General features: G+C 33.4%; 1 protein-coding gene across 4 annotated transcripts in view; it reads left to right on the plus strand.

Moving 5' to 3' along the window:
* TTC13 (tetratricopeptide repeat domain 13) overlaps positions 1-13,521 on the plus strand; it is a 40,743-nt gene that overhangs the window by 7,124 nt on the left and 20,098 nt on the right. For all 4 annotated transcript variants that reach the window (XM_018077445.3, XM_029961615.1, XM_029961616.1 and 1 more), the window contains exons 4-10: positions 2,503-2,573; positions 4,864-4,929; positions 5,690-5,782; positions 6,795-6,911; positions 7,701-7,811; positions 10,227-10,309; positions 12,275-12,416. In XM_018077445.3, coding sequence (XP_017932934.2) covers positions 2,503-2,573; positions 4,864-4,929; positions 5,690-5,782; positions 6,795-6,911; positions 7,701-7,811; positions 10,227-10,309; positions 12,275-12,416 — 683 coding nt within the window. The remainder of the gene's footprint in view (positions 1-2,502; positions 2,574-4,863; positions 4,930-5,689; positions 5,783-6,794; positions 6,912-7,700; positions 7,812-10,226; positions 10,310-12,274; positions 12,417-13,521) is intronic.

Consider the following 13,521-nt stretch of genomic DNA (forward strand, 5'->3'; position numbering starts at 1 on the left):
TTTTACTGTTGTTATTGATGACTAAAACTAATAAAACATCCAGAAAATTTTACCAATGCAATGTGCTTTTTATCAAATATAGATCTTGGATCTGTCTCCCCCTCTCCACACCTTCTACCTATCAACACTTATAGGCATCAGGAAAGTTTTTTGAATTACATCCTAGGCTGCTACCTGATGTTTGTTTTTAATGCACAGTCAGTGTGAAAAAAAAGAAATTTCAAATAAAGCAACAGGAAATACTTTTCTCAAAGGACTTAAGGAGGGAGTTACTTGCACTGCTTTTCCAAACTGGTATCCTGTGTAGGAAGCAGCGGTATTGTGAGACAGCATAGAGATTGTTGAGAATGTATGGCAAGGCAGGCAGCAGACAATCTTTTATATAAGAGTGAGGGGAGACTTTTTTCCTGTCTAATGAACTAAAAACAATTAAGTAGTTTTTTTCCTAACATAATTTCTGCCTTCACAGATTTATCCAGAAAAATTTGAGAGCTTAATCTTTTTTCGTATTCCTCTTGTACCTAACTACGTTCATAGAATCCTGCAAGGAATACCAAACTTCTGTTCAGCTGAAAATATCTGATGCTTTAGCAACTGTTCTGTAGACTTGGAAAACTATGCCAGAAGGTCTCTGTCCTCATGTTTGGCATGTAGGCTGGCACCTACCTACCCACTTTATTCCAAGTATGTCATAGTGGAGCCTGGGTCCTTCTTTGTGCATGTTACTTTTAACTGTTCTGAGGAAAAGTAGTGGAAATGTACGGGGCATTCCGAAGCAATGTTGGTACCCAAATACTTTGGCTAATGGACCATTTTTAATCCTGTGGTTTTTCATAATACTGTACTTACTCGCATTTTTGTAATATTTAATTAAAGATGAAAAAATAAAAAAAAATTAAAAAGAAGCTGATACTGTATCAGCTACTAGCTATCAACCACTTGGCATAGTTTTACAAAGTGTATGATCCCCTGCATTTTGCTGAGTGTCTTGGATAAACAAAATTAAGTAATTATGAGCAGGACAATTGAGTGACAATATGAGTCTTCTTTATCTTGCTTCCTCCACTTTTTTGAGTTAATTTTATTTTACATGCCAGCTTTTCTGTATTCTGGGCTTGAAATCCTAAGATGATACTAATAACTGTATAGTCTTGGAGGAGAATGAAATGAGGAAAATTCAAGAGCTCTTCAACCTGTTGTTCACTCTGCCAATTTTTTTCCCTTTTTTGGCAATGCTATGTATTTGTACCAAGTAAAGCTTTTTATGTATCGAGGAAAGAGCTTATATTTCACACAAATATTTCCTTCTGCATAATAGAAATGCTCTGAGAATGAGACAAGCTCTGAATTAAATACATTTCTTGTTTCTTTCCTTTAACTTTTTCCCTCCTTAAATGAACAGTTCTTAGCAACACTGCCAAAACAATGTGGCTCTGCCTGCATGAAAGAGAAGTGTCTGTGTCCTATTAAAAATACTTTTATTCTAGCTGACTTATTTGTCTCTTCTCGTGTTTGAATAAATAATTAAGCTAACAGGTGCCTCTTCCATTCTTTGGATGACTGCTAAAACACATTATTAAGTAACGAGAAAGGTGAATCCTCGCTCTTAGTTCCACTGCCAGCTGTTTGAGCAAACTGGCTGGGGAAAAGTTCTCGTTAACTTTCATAGCTCTGGTCTTCAAGATACTTGGATTTTGTGGGCAGTGTAAACAGAGCTTTATCCAGAGTTAAGAACTGCAAGGGATTAAAACATGCAAAATGAAACAATCTTGAGATATTCAGCTGTCAGAACTGAACTTCAGTCACGCAAGCACAACCGCAGCTTTGCAGTCTTGTGATTCGACTGTATTTTTGTATCTTGTGGAGATTACAGGAACATGTTTCTAAAACAGTGGTCTGTTTCTTTTTCAAACACTTGGCTTCTACTTCAAAGTGGGTGGATATGCAAGATCTTTAAAGCTTTCCATAATTATAACATAGGTAAAGACACTGTAGTTTTTCAGTCTCATTTTTATAAATATTTGAATCAGTTTAGCTGAGGTATTTCTAGTTAATTCAAATGAAGGAAAAACTTACTATGAGCTAATAAGGTTTAGCAAAATGTGTACAAAAAAGGGAAGTTCTCTAATGGAATTATCCAAAAAAAAGTTAGTCAGTGATAGCCAAACTGACTCTGAATTGAGAAAACATGAATTGGCTACTGAATTGGAATCATGGTACCTTTCCTGATCCTAAGTACTTTGGTAGCAAACAGAGACTCTTTCCTGAAAAACCTGTAAACCCCAAAACAATTCTGAAGAGCACAGTGTGAACTGAGTTAATAATGAATACTATGTAATGATCAAGGGAAGTCATATCATTTTGGTGGAGTTCAGGAATCTTCTGGCTACTTTAATCTTCAGTGCAATGTAGGAACTTATATTAAATACAACCATTGTAAAATATATTAAAAACAAAGATTTTTTTTTTGCTGTTTTATTTACTTTTGCAATGTTTTGTTAGCAATTGCTTACGTGTTGATTGGCAACGGCTTGTATGATGAAGCTATACGACATTTTTCAACAATGCTGCAGGTAAGTTTTCTGTTTGGACCCCTAAAAAAATAACTTTACCCATTGCAACATAGGGCTTTTACTGAAACAAATATTTAATTAAGGATTTTAAAATGAGAGTAATTATTCTACTATTTGTTCATTTTCTTTTCCATCCAAACATAAGCATAGTCTTAGAACTGAGAGATCAGTATCTTGATTATTGGGTGAGTATTTTCCTGATCTGTAGAAATAAAGTTTTCATGTCACTTCAAAAAAAAAGTCACGCATTTTTAGCAACCTGACCTCTGCAAAGCTCAGGTTCCTTAAATTGTCCTCTTAATCTGTAGGCTGAGATATTTTAATGTGGATTTTTTGGGGTGACAGCATGTTGCCAGTAACATCTGTCAGAAAAAAACCCTGACAGTGTGTGTGGCAAGTAATGCATTGCTTTCATGATGATAAATGATTTTGTATGATGGCTTTATCCTTTTTCAGTGATAAGCATTTGATTAGCTTAATATATAAATAAAACATAACTGATACTTCAACATTGTGGGATTTTTCCTGATAAAATCTTGAAGAAGGTTTTTGCCAAGATAAAGAATTCAAAATCCTCTGCAGTTAAGTAGGAGGTAGTTACTTTTAAAACAAAACCAGCCCCAACAGTTTATAAGCTTCAACTAAAGCTGATATACTGTATTTTTATGGCTAAAAACCTGAGACTGCCAGAAGCATGGACCTATTTTTTCGTCTAAACTGGGTGAAGTACACAAATGCAAGCTGAAAGCAATACTGCAAATAATAGCATGTGTTTCTTCTAAAATGTCATATGACTCATACTTAAATTGAGTGGAAGTGTGGCAATTTAATGGAATTATTCCTGGGAATTTATCTGAGGACCAGAATATATTTTTTCTCGTGTGCTTTTGTTTTTGTTTGTTTCATTGTTTGAAATAGGTGTTCAGTGATCTCTGATTTGTTTTTAATGTGAGGATTTTTTTTTACCCTAATGAGAAATCCTATTTCCAACATCACTGCATTTACATATTGTTTCCTGTCTTTATTCAGAAGAAAACTTAATATGAAGATAAGCAAGATACAGTGACTATAGCAAGATATTGTGAGAAGTGTGTATCTAATAGAGTACCTCTGCAATGCACACATCTCAGTTTAAATTAATATGATGCTCATAGTATGCCTGAAAAACTGTGAAGTGGTCATGATTGTTCACTCTGTCTTCCATAAGGCAATTTTAAATACATATGAAGTGAGTATTAGAACATTTAATAATAGAACAGCTTTGCTTAGCCATAGTGTTAGAAGTAGGAAGTTACCTGATGTTGGTGTTGGCAAGTATAGACTTGGAATCAGCTCACCTCTGGCAAGCTGCCACCATTGGTATGCCATGTATTCTGTTGTTTTGTCAATGGAAGAGCTTATTTCCTGGGAGTGAGTTTGTTTCTTGGCAGTTTTCCCAGTTAAGACCAGGCCTGTGCTACAAATTTTTGTAGCACAGTTGTGTTGATTGCAGGTGTGAAGATGATGTGATTCCTAACTGGTTTTCAGGGAAGCTGATTGCATAGGCTTTGTTCTGTCGAGAAAACAGTTTTGCTGTGTAGTTCTTGAAATTTGAATGGGAAACTGTGGTTGGAGTAAATAGCATTAAACAAGAAGAGTAAATTCACTATGGAAGATGCATCCCCCTTAAGTTCTGAAGTAGGAAAGTCATGAACTTAAATCTAACTCAAGGCAGGTTGGTTTGAATTTTGCAGAACTATTTTGGTAGAATACCTCTGGTTTTAGTTGCTGCCTGAATATAAATTTCATCAAGATGTCACAATATCCTGTGTCCAAATTTTAAATCTCAAATTTAAATTACATACAATATAAGCTTTGAATGGCTGAATTGTATGGTTGTAATCAGTTCAGTGACATTAGACAAGTTATATAATTGCCAGTAAGGTTACAACTAGTGAAGTTGATGTATATATCTTCTGGTAGGTGGTCACTGGCACTATACTATAACTGCACTCTCTTTTGCTTTTTTACCAGACAAATACTCCAGAACAATTCCATTAAATTGAATTTGAAATTGTGAACATATGAAAGTATGGACTGTAATACAATCAATTTCTTTGCCTGGCAGCTGTGATTGTTCATTGCTTACTACATTGGATCAGCTAGAATTAAATATGTATTGAAGAAAGATAGCTTTAAAAAACCAAAAAACAAAAAACCAACCAAACAAAAAAAAACCAACAAAAACCCCCAAACAAAACCAAAACAACCCACACCACAACTGAATATTTTTTGTTTTAAATCTTAACAGGAAGAACCAGAGCTGGTTAGTGCCATTTATGGACGAGGGATAGCATATGGAAAAAAAGGACTACATGTAAGTAGATAATAATTAAATTAGTATCCGACTGAATTATTTGAATCTAAACTATAAGAAAGTCTGTAACAGGAATAGATAGGCTGATTAGAACTTGAGAAATACACCACAAAGTCTTCGTGCTTTCCTGCTTCCATGATGTTGACAGTTTCACTTCATAAAAGTTTTTGTGAGTGACACTTCCAAGACACAAAGGTGGTGTTAAGCACATGGAAAATTTCTGAAAAAGGAGAAAAAGGTCAATGAAATCTGATACAGAACTTGCTGTATAACCACTTTGGATTTTTTTTCTAATTAAGTAACTGCTTTCATCCTACAATTTATTGAGGAAAATATAAAAATTTAGATGGGCAAGATGCTGATGGAAGCAACCACCAGTACTACTTAGATTAGGTTACAGATAGTGCTGACAAAAACACTGGTGGGTGTGAGTATAACTGTTGGAGTTCATGTGAGAGCTTGAGCCAGCTTTGCTGACAAGAAAGGGACTTACGAAGCCATAAATCTAATGTTTATTCACAGTTATATTAATAAATTATTAGAGGTACAATACAAAGGAGATGTGTACAAACAAAGTTTATTTTCCTTGTTTGTAGCAGATAGGTGTTATTTTTCAACTATTTGTAGAATACTACATCTTTATGTTAATGTAAACTGATACAGTTTCAGAAACTTAGCCAATCTAGTTGTCCTTCATCATGAGAGTATGTTTGTCTAAGTATGCACGGTTGTTCACCTTGTTAATTTTTCTCCTTTTCAGGATATGAAAAATGCTGAACTTGCTCTGTTTGAGCTCAGTAGGGTGATTAGTTTAGAACCAGATCATCCTGAAGTATTTGAACAGCGAGCAGAAGTGAGTATTTTTTGTCTCTTTTCAGACTTTTGGAGAATTTGCAGTTATGTAGTATTTTCAAGTATTTCTTCACTGTTTTAATGACTAAAGCTCTCTATTCTTCTGGGAATATTCCTCCTTTTTTTAAAAACATATGTATTTGCTCTCACTGTAATTCGTGGAATGTTTTTCAAATAAAACAGACCATACGTAGTTACTATAGCCAAGAGAATGGCATATATTGCGTTTAAATTTTCAGTTTTTAACATACTGTATAGCAAGTTTGGGGGTTTTTTTGGTATGAAATGAATTCAAATATCGCTTGACCCCTTACTATTTGCACCTACCATCACCTTAGTAAAGGTATTATTAGTGCTAGTTGTTAAAGTGCCAAACTTATAAAGTGTGAGTTTTTAATGAAATGCTTTGGTTTTATATTTGTGCATATAAGTTAAATATCGTTCAGATTCACATGTATTTTTTTATTTTGAAAATCAGGTTTGGTTTTGCCACATTAATTACAGAAGATGGATTTCAAGATGCAGTTTTGTAGACAAATCAAAAGCATAAATGTTAAAACCAGCATACTGTGTAATGATAGCTGCTATAATATTCACAGTTTTAATATTTTTAGTGTTAATCTTGATCTAAAAATGTGAAAGGCATTCAAATAATTGGAAAATAGGCCATTTTCCTTTGAGGGGAGTGTTTTTTCAAAATTAGCTTTATGAGAGTATTTTGATTACAATTTCATTTGAGTATGTTGACATAGCTTGAAATGGAGTATTTTGTTTTGGCCAACTTGTTTTTAATTCGGAATACTAGGTTTCTGCAAATGCTATTGGTGGTGTTCATTTACACGGATATATTATAAAAGTGATAAGTACTGAAATTTATAGTGGAACTTTTCAGCCTATTTTAGCAAATATGGTTACTCTTACAGCTGAACATGGAAAAGAAAAATCTTCATGTTTCTAAAACAAATCTGCTCACTCTGTTTACTCTAAACTGTGTTGTGGTTTTATACTCTTAGATATTGTCCCCACTAGGACGAATCAGTGAAGCGTTATCTGATCTCACCAAAGCTATTCAGCTACAACCATCAGCACGACTCTACAGGCACAGAGGTACCCTTTACTTCATATCTGAGGTTAGTGGATTTTGGGGATTCAGTTTGGGTTTGGTTGCAGGGATGTTGTTGATTATTTTGTTGTTGTTTGTGCCAGTTGTTACTTTTGTTACATTCTTTCCTAATTAGTTAAAAAAACCCCAAACAATATAACACCAAAAGCCTTGATTCTCCTGTAGTTGTCTTTTTGACAGTTCAGAGGTATTCTTTCAGTATATCATCTGCATATCTGTTTAATGCAGAGAATCAAAGGGAAAATATCTTGCATGCACATTTCAGATTTTTTTGTGTGTTTGAGGAGTAGCATATGGATAAAGATTTTGACTTGATTTATAACCTACAACATTTAATTAGTATTGATGAACACCAGTCTATAAAAGAAAAAACTTATCGCCAAGGCAGTAAGTGCTCCATATACTTAAAAACCCCACTTCTCACATCAAACAAACAAAACCCCTACAAAAATGCTAACATCCTATTTTGCTGTGTAATTTTTGTGTTGTTTTTAATACTTTGTCTTCAAAGATTGTGTAAATACTAAATAACTGTTTTCCCAATTTATTCTTCTGATTTCACTGTGTTTCCGGCTGTCTTTTTCACTTACTTTACTGTGTTCTATGTAGTGGTTGCTGTAAAAGCTGGAGGTGTATTCCTTATTCTTTGATGTTCTGATTAGGAGTTGATAATAATTGCTGCTTAGCACTGAGGCTGACTTCATATATTAAACAAAGTTCTGTAGTTTGCTTTATGAAAATAAAAGCATGTATTCCTCTTTATTTCCTCTGTCACTTAAAATCTGCTTTATCACAGGATTATGCAACAGCCCATGATGATTTTCAGCACTCGTTGGAACTGAACAAAAACCAGCCTATAGCTATGCTTTATAAAGGCTTAACGTTTTTTCACAGAGGACTTTTGAAGGTAAAGCTGTTTTAACTAATAGTTCATATAGAACAATACCCTCTATTCGAAGTTACTTCCATAAAATAATAGAAATATTATAATTGTTGATATATGTATTCTCTCTCACATAAGGAAGACTTCTTAAGACAAAAGAGTGCAACCAAAATGAAAATGTGCCATTGCTGACTGTAATACTTCATCATATGACATGTAAATACTGCTGGTCTTACTGAACCAGTTGGATGGTAGTAAATCAGTGATAACTGACATGTTTATGGAGTGCTTTGAAAGATGTTTGTATTTGGAACCTCTGCTAATATTTGTATGGTTATGTTCAAAATTTCAAAACGAAGTGGAGATTCTCTAGGTTTTGGGAAGGAGAAACAGATGAAGAGAAAAAATAATTTTAAATTCCTCCTTGAATGAGCTAGAAGGTAATCAAGTAAAATGCTGATAGAGAGACCTGCATTTATGCATGTTTATTTCAGTTATATCTTGTTTTTGGAATGGTGGTATCTAAACTGAGGGAACAGAGGTGCTCACTCAGTTTTGAAAATCATCAAGGAAGTAAGTTCTTCCCATGCTTTTTTTACTTTTTCACCATTTAGTGACTCAAAACTTCTGTATGTTTTAGCTGTAGTAATATTGCACCCTTTTCTTGCTTGTAAAGTATTACAGATACTACTGCCATTTTTCAGAGGGGAGAGTAATTAGATAAGTTGTTTGAAATCCTCAGTTTGAAAAGTAAAGGTACAACTGTGTGATTCCTAAATTCCAACAGTGAATTCCAACAATGGAAGCTTTTTTTTTAAACCTCTGCTAATAGCTTGAGATTTTAACAGTTGTATGAAGAAATCCTGAAAGAACCCAGAGGACAGCCCAGAACTCCTGAGTTTCGGCCCATTATCTTTCATAGGCAATCACCGCTCTTTGTATTTCCCTTTTCTTTAGCAGTCTACTTCCTCATTTTTTTTAGTACCCAAGCTGGTATTTTTTCCATGCTCTCAGTGTATGCTGTGAAAAGTTCAAGCAGTCATTGAACATACTGTCTGTATTTTATTGCAGTCACATGAGTTACTTGCTAATAACAGTCTGAATTTCTGATTTTTGATGTAGGCAACAGAGACCCCAGAAAGTGATGTTGAAAATACAACTGAAAAAAATAATACTGTCTCAATTTGCAAAATAGAAACAAAGTTTTCTTCTTTCTGATATGCACATCAACACGTTTCTGCATCACCTCCTTTCCCCCAGTTTCTCTCCTCAAAGGAAGTACCTTCCCTCTCTAATATTCAAGTTCAGTGAGATTATGACTGAGTGGCTTTTCATCCACAGGTATACCTTAGCTTCCAGTCAGGTTCAGACTTCTTATAGGAAAGTTGTACATATCTTCTGAAAACTGAGATTTGGGATGAGAGTGGCCGAGTGAAAAGAGATTGTTTCGGGTCACTGCTTTTGGGAATAATCATCTTGGTTTTAAAACTTCTCTAGAGGACATGAGCCTATTAATAATAGGTTAATTTTTATTAATAGATTAATTAATAAGTAATAACAGGTAGGTGATTTTCTTACATTTTTTGTTCAATAGATATTTTTGTGCATGTTGTAGTGCTCAAAATATATTTGATAGTTTTTTCTAAATAAGAATTTCTAAGTCTACTGAAGACACTAGCGATTCTTTCCTTACAGCATTTAAATTATTGTACTGTAGGTTTCAAGATACTTTTCAGGCATTCCTTAGTAATATAAAGTAGTTGATTTATTCCGTCCTTAATTCTAGGTCTCAGTATTGCATATGCAAATTTGTATAGCCAGTATGGTTTGAAAAGCTGAGTTCTTAATGAAATTCTTTGAAGAAGATTTCTTTAACCATATGCATATATTTTTAACTTTTATTTTTATTACATTGTGTTCTTCATAGCAACAGTATGTGCTGTTGTGTGAAGGTGATCACTTACTCTGTAATCCCTCGAGAGTGTTTGCTAACTGTGCAAATAACAAAGAATACAATAAAACAATTAAAAACAGAGTACCGATTTGAAGGAGACTTTTGGACTCCAAAAATAAGAGGTGTATTATGAACGAAGAAGGAAGACTGTGAGAAGAGACTGCTTTGCCATAGGGAACTTTGAAAGCCAATTCTGAAGGGATTTCATCTCTGAATTCTATTAAAATGCTAAAAGAACTACTCATTCCCATGGGATATTAGACTAAGGAATTCCAGCTAAATCTGTAATTACTGTAAAGAATGTTTCAGTATTTCATTTGTTATATGATGATTACTCTGTAGTTTTTGTAATAAATATATGCCTTGTTTGTTTCTTCCAAAGGTTTTGATGAATAACTGTAAATCCATGGCTAGGAATTACTGAGGATGCTGAAATTTAATCAGTGTAGTAAGTGATAAATTATTTTGTTGGTCCCTTTCTGTAGGAAGCCATTGAATCATTCAAAGAAGCTCTGAAGCAGAAAGCAGACTTCATAGATGCATATAAAAGTCTGGGGCAAGCCTACAGGTAATTGCATTCAGAAGTAGTTTTAAAGTCAGATTTCTATCTGATTGTGTTCTTTAAAATGCACTCTTAAAGTTTTATACACTTGTTACAAAATTATACAGAATCTAATGTGTATTTGGTAGGTCCTGCAGTTGGTATGGCTATATCAGGATATATTCAATATAAATAATTTCTAGTTTTGCTTTGTATTTTTAATTCAGTTTTCTAACCTCCTAAGGATAGGTAAATGGCAGTTTTCATTAAGAAAATGTTTTGTTTGTGGACTCATGCCTGACTTACCACAGTATATAAGTTTAAAACACAATGTAGAATCACTGATTTCCTCGTGAGTTTTTCTGTGATACTTATTGTGGTTTGCAAGTACTTTCAAGGTGCTAAATGATAGTAATGTAGTCTGAAAGATGAGCAGTTGCTTTCTTACATTTTCAATAAATGCTTTAACTTTTTTGTTCTGTTTTTTGGATGTGGAACTGCCTCTCTAGTTGATCAGCTGTTCTACCCTGTGCCCAAGAAACCTTAATCTGAATAAGTTTTATTTTGAAGGAGAGAAAAAGCAAGCCTTAAAATATCTCACTTTGCACTTCATTGTTGTTTTACAAACCAAAAGTTTCTTAACCAGAATATCCCTGATCTAATCTGCTTAAATTAAAATCCCTCTCAGTGTCCCATGCCTCCAAAGTTCTCTGATCCTCAGGAAATAATAGAGGCAGGAGTGTAGAGAAACTACTTTTTTTTTTTTTTAATTTTTTTTTTAAGAACTTATTGCTGACTCTTCTATAGACTCAGCAGTTAGAGAAGCCAGAATCTGAATAGAGTATTGTTTCAATAGCTGAGTACACTGTAACTACTGACTAACTACCATGAGTCTGAATGACTTCCTCATGAACACTCTGGTCTTAAAACAGGCAGAAATAATAATCTCGTTTCTCCAGGGCACAGTTAACTTCAGTTTTAAAGTTCTTCTTTCTAAAATGTTTCATCTTAAGTTCATGCTCTCTTTCTTCTGCATCAAGTAAGTTTTAAATACAATGTGTAAAAATACCTTTTGAAGAATTGTTTGAAGTGAAAGTAGACAATTTTTAGCCTTTTTTGCCTTTCTGTGAAATATGAGTTACAAAATTTTGCCTATTAAATCCTGCTTCAAATGTAGTGACTTTAGTGTTCATGCATTCATTTTGAACCAAAGATCTGTGGTTAATCACTATTCTGCCTAAAAATTCTTCTTGGCAAATGTATTTAAAACTAGTAAATCTTGGGTTGTTTTTTTTTTTTTTTCAAGTATTGCTCTTGTTTGGATTAATTTTGTCTATTATAATTTGATGTGGAAAGAATTTTGTAACCTTAAAGAAGTCAGTGTACTGAATTAAAAAGAAATGAAGATAATTTAAATTGTGTACTATTTCTGTTTTAATTTTCTCATGGCAGTTTCTCCAAGACTATTTTTACTGTCTGTTTACATGTACAGCTGTCCTGCACATGGAGTAATTTCAGTCAATAAATTTTTAGTTAGTTTCAGTTTTCAAACACCATATGCTTTCTTCTTAATCAGCATTTAAGTAGTTAGTAAATTTTAAAAATGTGTTTATACTAAGAAGACCTATCAAAGGTAGTGCTTTCCAAGGATACTTTCTGTGGAAGTTTTATTTATTTTAGTTTCTGAAGAAATGCCATAGGTATGTGTTTTTACAGTTTTATGTCTGCTGAGGATTGTGAAGATTCATGGTCTTGTGGAGTTGTATTTCAGAGCACATATTTCTGGGAGTCAAAACTTTGTGCAGCTGTTCTGTTATTACCACAGAAGAATAGTTGCAAAATTACTGCTTTTGTTATAGAAATTTTCTGTTAGTACTGTGTTTCTCTTCTATGATATCCCCTTTGGACACATTAAGGCAACCTTTAACAAGTAATTTTGTTGTCATTGTTGCCTTCTATATTTTTCACTTTCCACTTTATGGAATCACCTAGAGAGCTTGGCAACTTTGATGCTGCTACAGAGAACTTCCAGAAGGCTTTACTGCTAAATCAAAATCATGTTCAGACGCTACAGCTCAAAGGAATGATGCTTTATCATCATGGCAGTTTAGATGAAGCACTAAAGAATTTTAAGGTAAGCAGGCCCTAAGTAAATACCAAATTAAAATGTTTTAACAAGGACTTGTATTCAGTGAGTGCAATAAAATATACAAATTTCAAAGTTTTTCTTTCTGAATATGTGTGTGCATTTAAACGAAAATTATTTTTGGTGAAGTCTGTCGTAAATGATGTATAAAACTTTACAGTTTTTAATTAAAAATGGAATTTTGATTAAACTAAGATCGTTTCTCTAACTGTTCTATGTATGTCTAAAACCAATCTCTGGTTGAAGTGTTTTATGTATTTTTTTTAAACTGGTAATTGTGTTCTTGCTAATATATAAGTTCTAGTTGAAACCTAAAGCTTTTTCATATCTAGTGAAAAATGAAATGTACTAGTCTTTGGAATTTTAAATGTAAAATAAGTTTCAATGTTTATCTAATTTTTCTGAAGTATTTTCTTTTGAAAAATTCAGAATATGTTGCGATTGACTGAGCTTGCAAAAATGTGCCTGTTGCCATAGGTAAACAAAGTCTTGCCTATCTCTGTTGGCATTAAATAACTACCTCATTTTGTAGATAGAACAATAAAGGCACATTTTAATTGTATGTCGATATCCTTAAAACAAGGAGTGAAATAAGATGTAGAAACTATTCCATCCCTTTATAAATGAGTCTGTGTTAATCGGAAGAACACTTTATGTGCATATTAAATATTCACATGATATAATTTATAGATACTGGTGTAATTAAAAAGATACTTCAACTTCCAAGACAGAGATGTGGACATAGGGTAAATAGTTGACTACCATAGAAGTGTACTTATGTATGAAGTAGTGAAGAGATGAATGGAAGAAATGACACTATATATATATATAAATAGCCAAAAATGACATTACTAATACTGTCAGGAGAATATTTTTTCTAATTTCATCTAGCTAACATTGACACTTCTGTAGTGCTAATATTGTTAGAGCAAATATGATCTGTCTTCATAACAATTAAAGTGTGCAAAGCACATTTGCACTGGCAGGGGGTTATTTTCCCTTTAATAAAGCTGAAAATATTTTTTCTTACGTTTGCTCGCAGTTTAAGTGCTCAGCATCACTTGAAAGAAAATAGTGATGGAAGTGGATTTTA

This window comes from Manacus vitellinus, unplaced genomic scaffold, assembly GCF_001715985.3.
Source record: "Manacus vitellinus isolate BGI_N305 unplaced genomic scaffold, ASM171598v3 scaffold_37_pilon, whole genome shotgun sequence".
NCBI classification, from domain to species: Eukaryota; Metazoa; Chordata; class Aves; order Passeriformes; family Pipridae; genus Manacus; species Manacus vitellinus.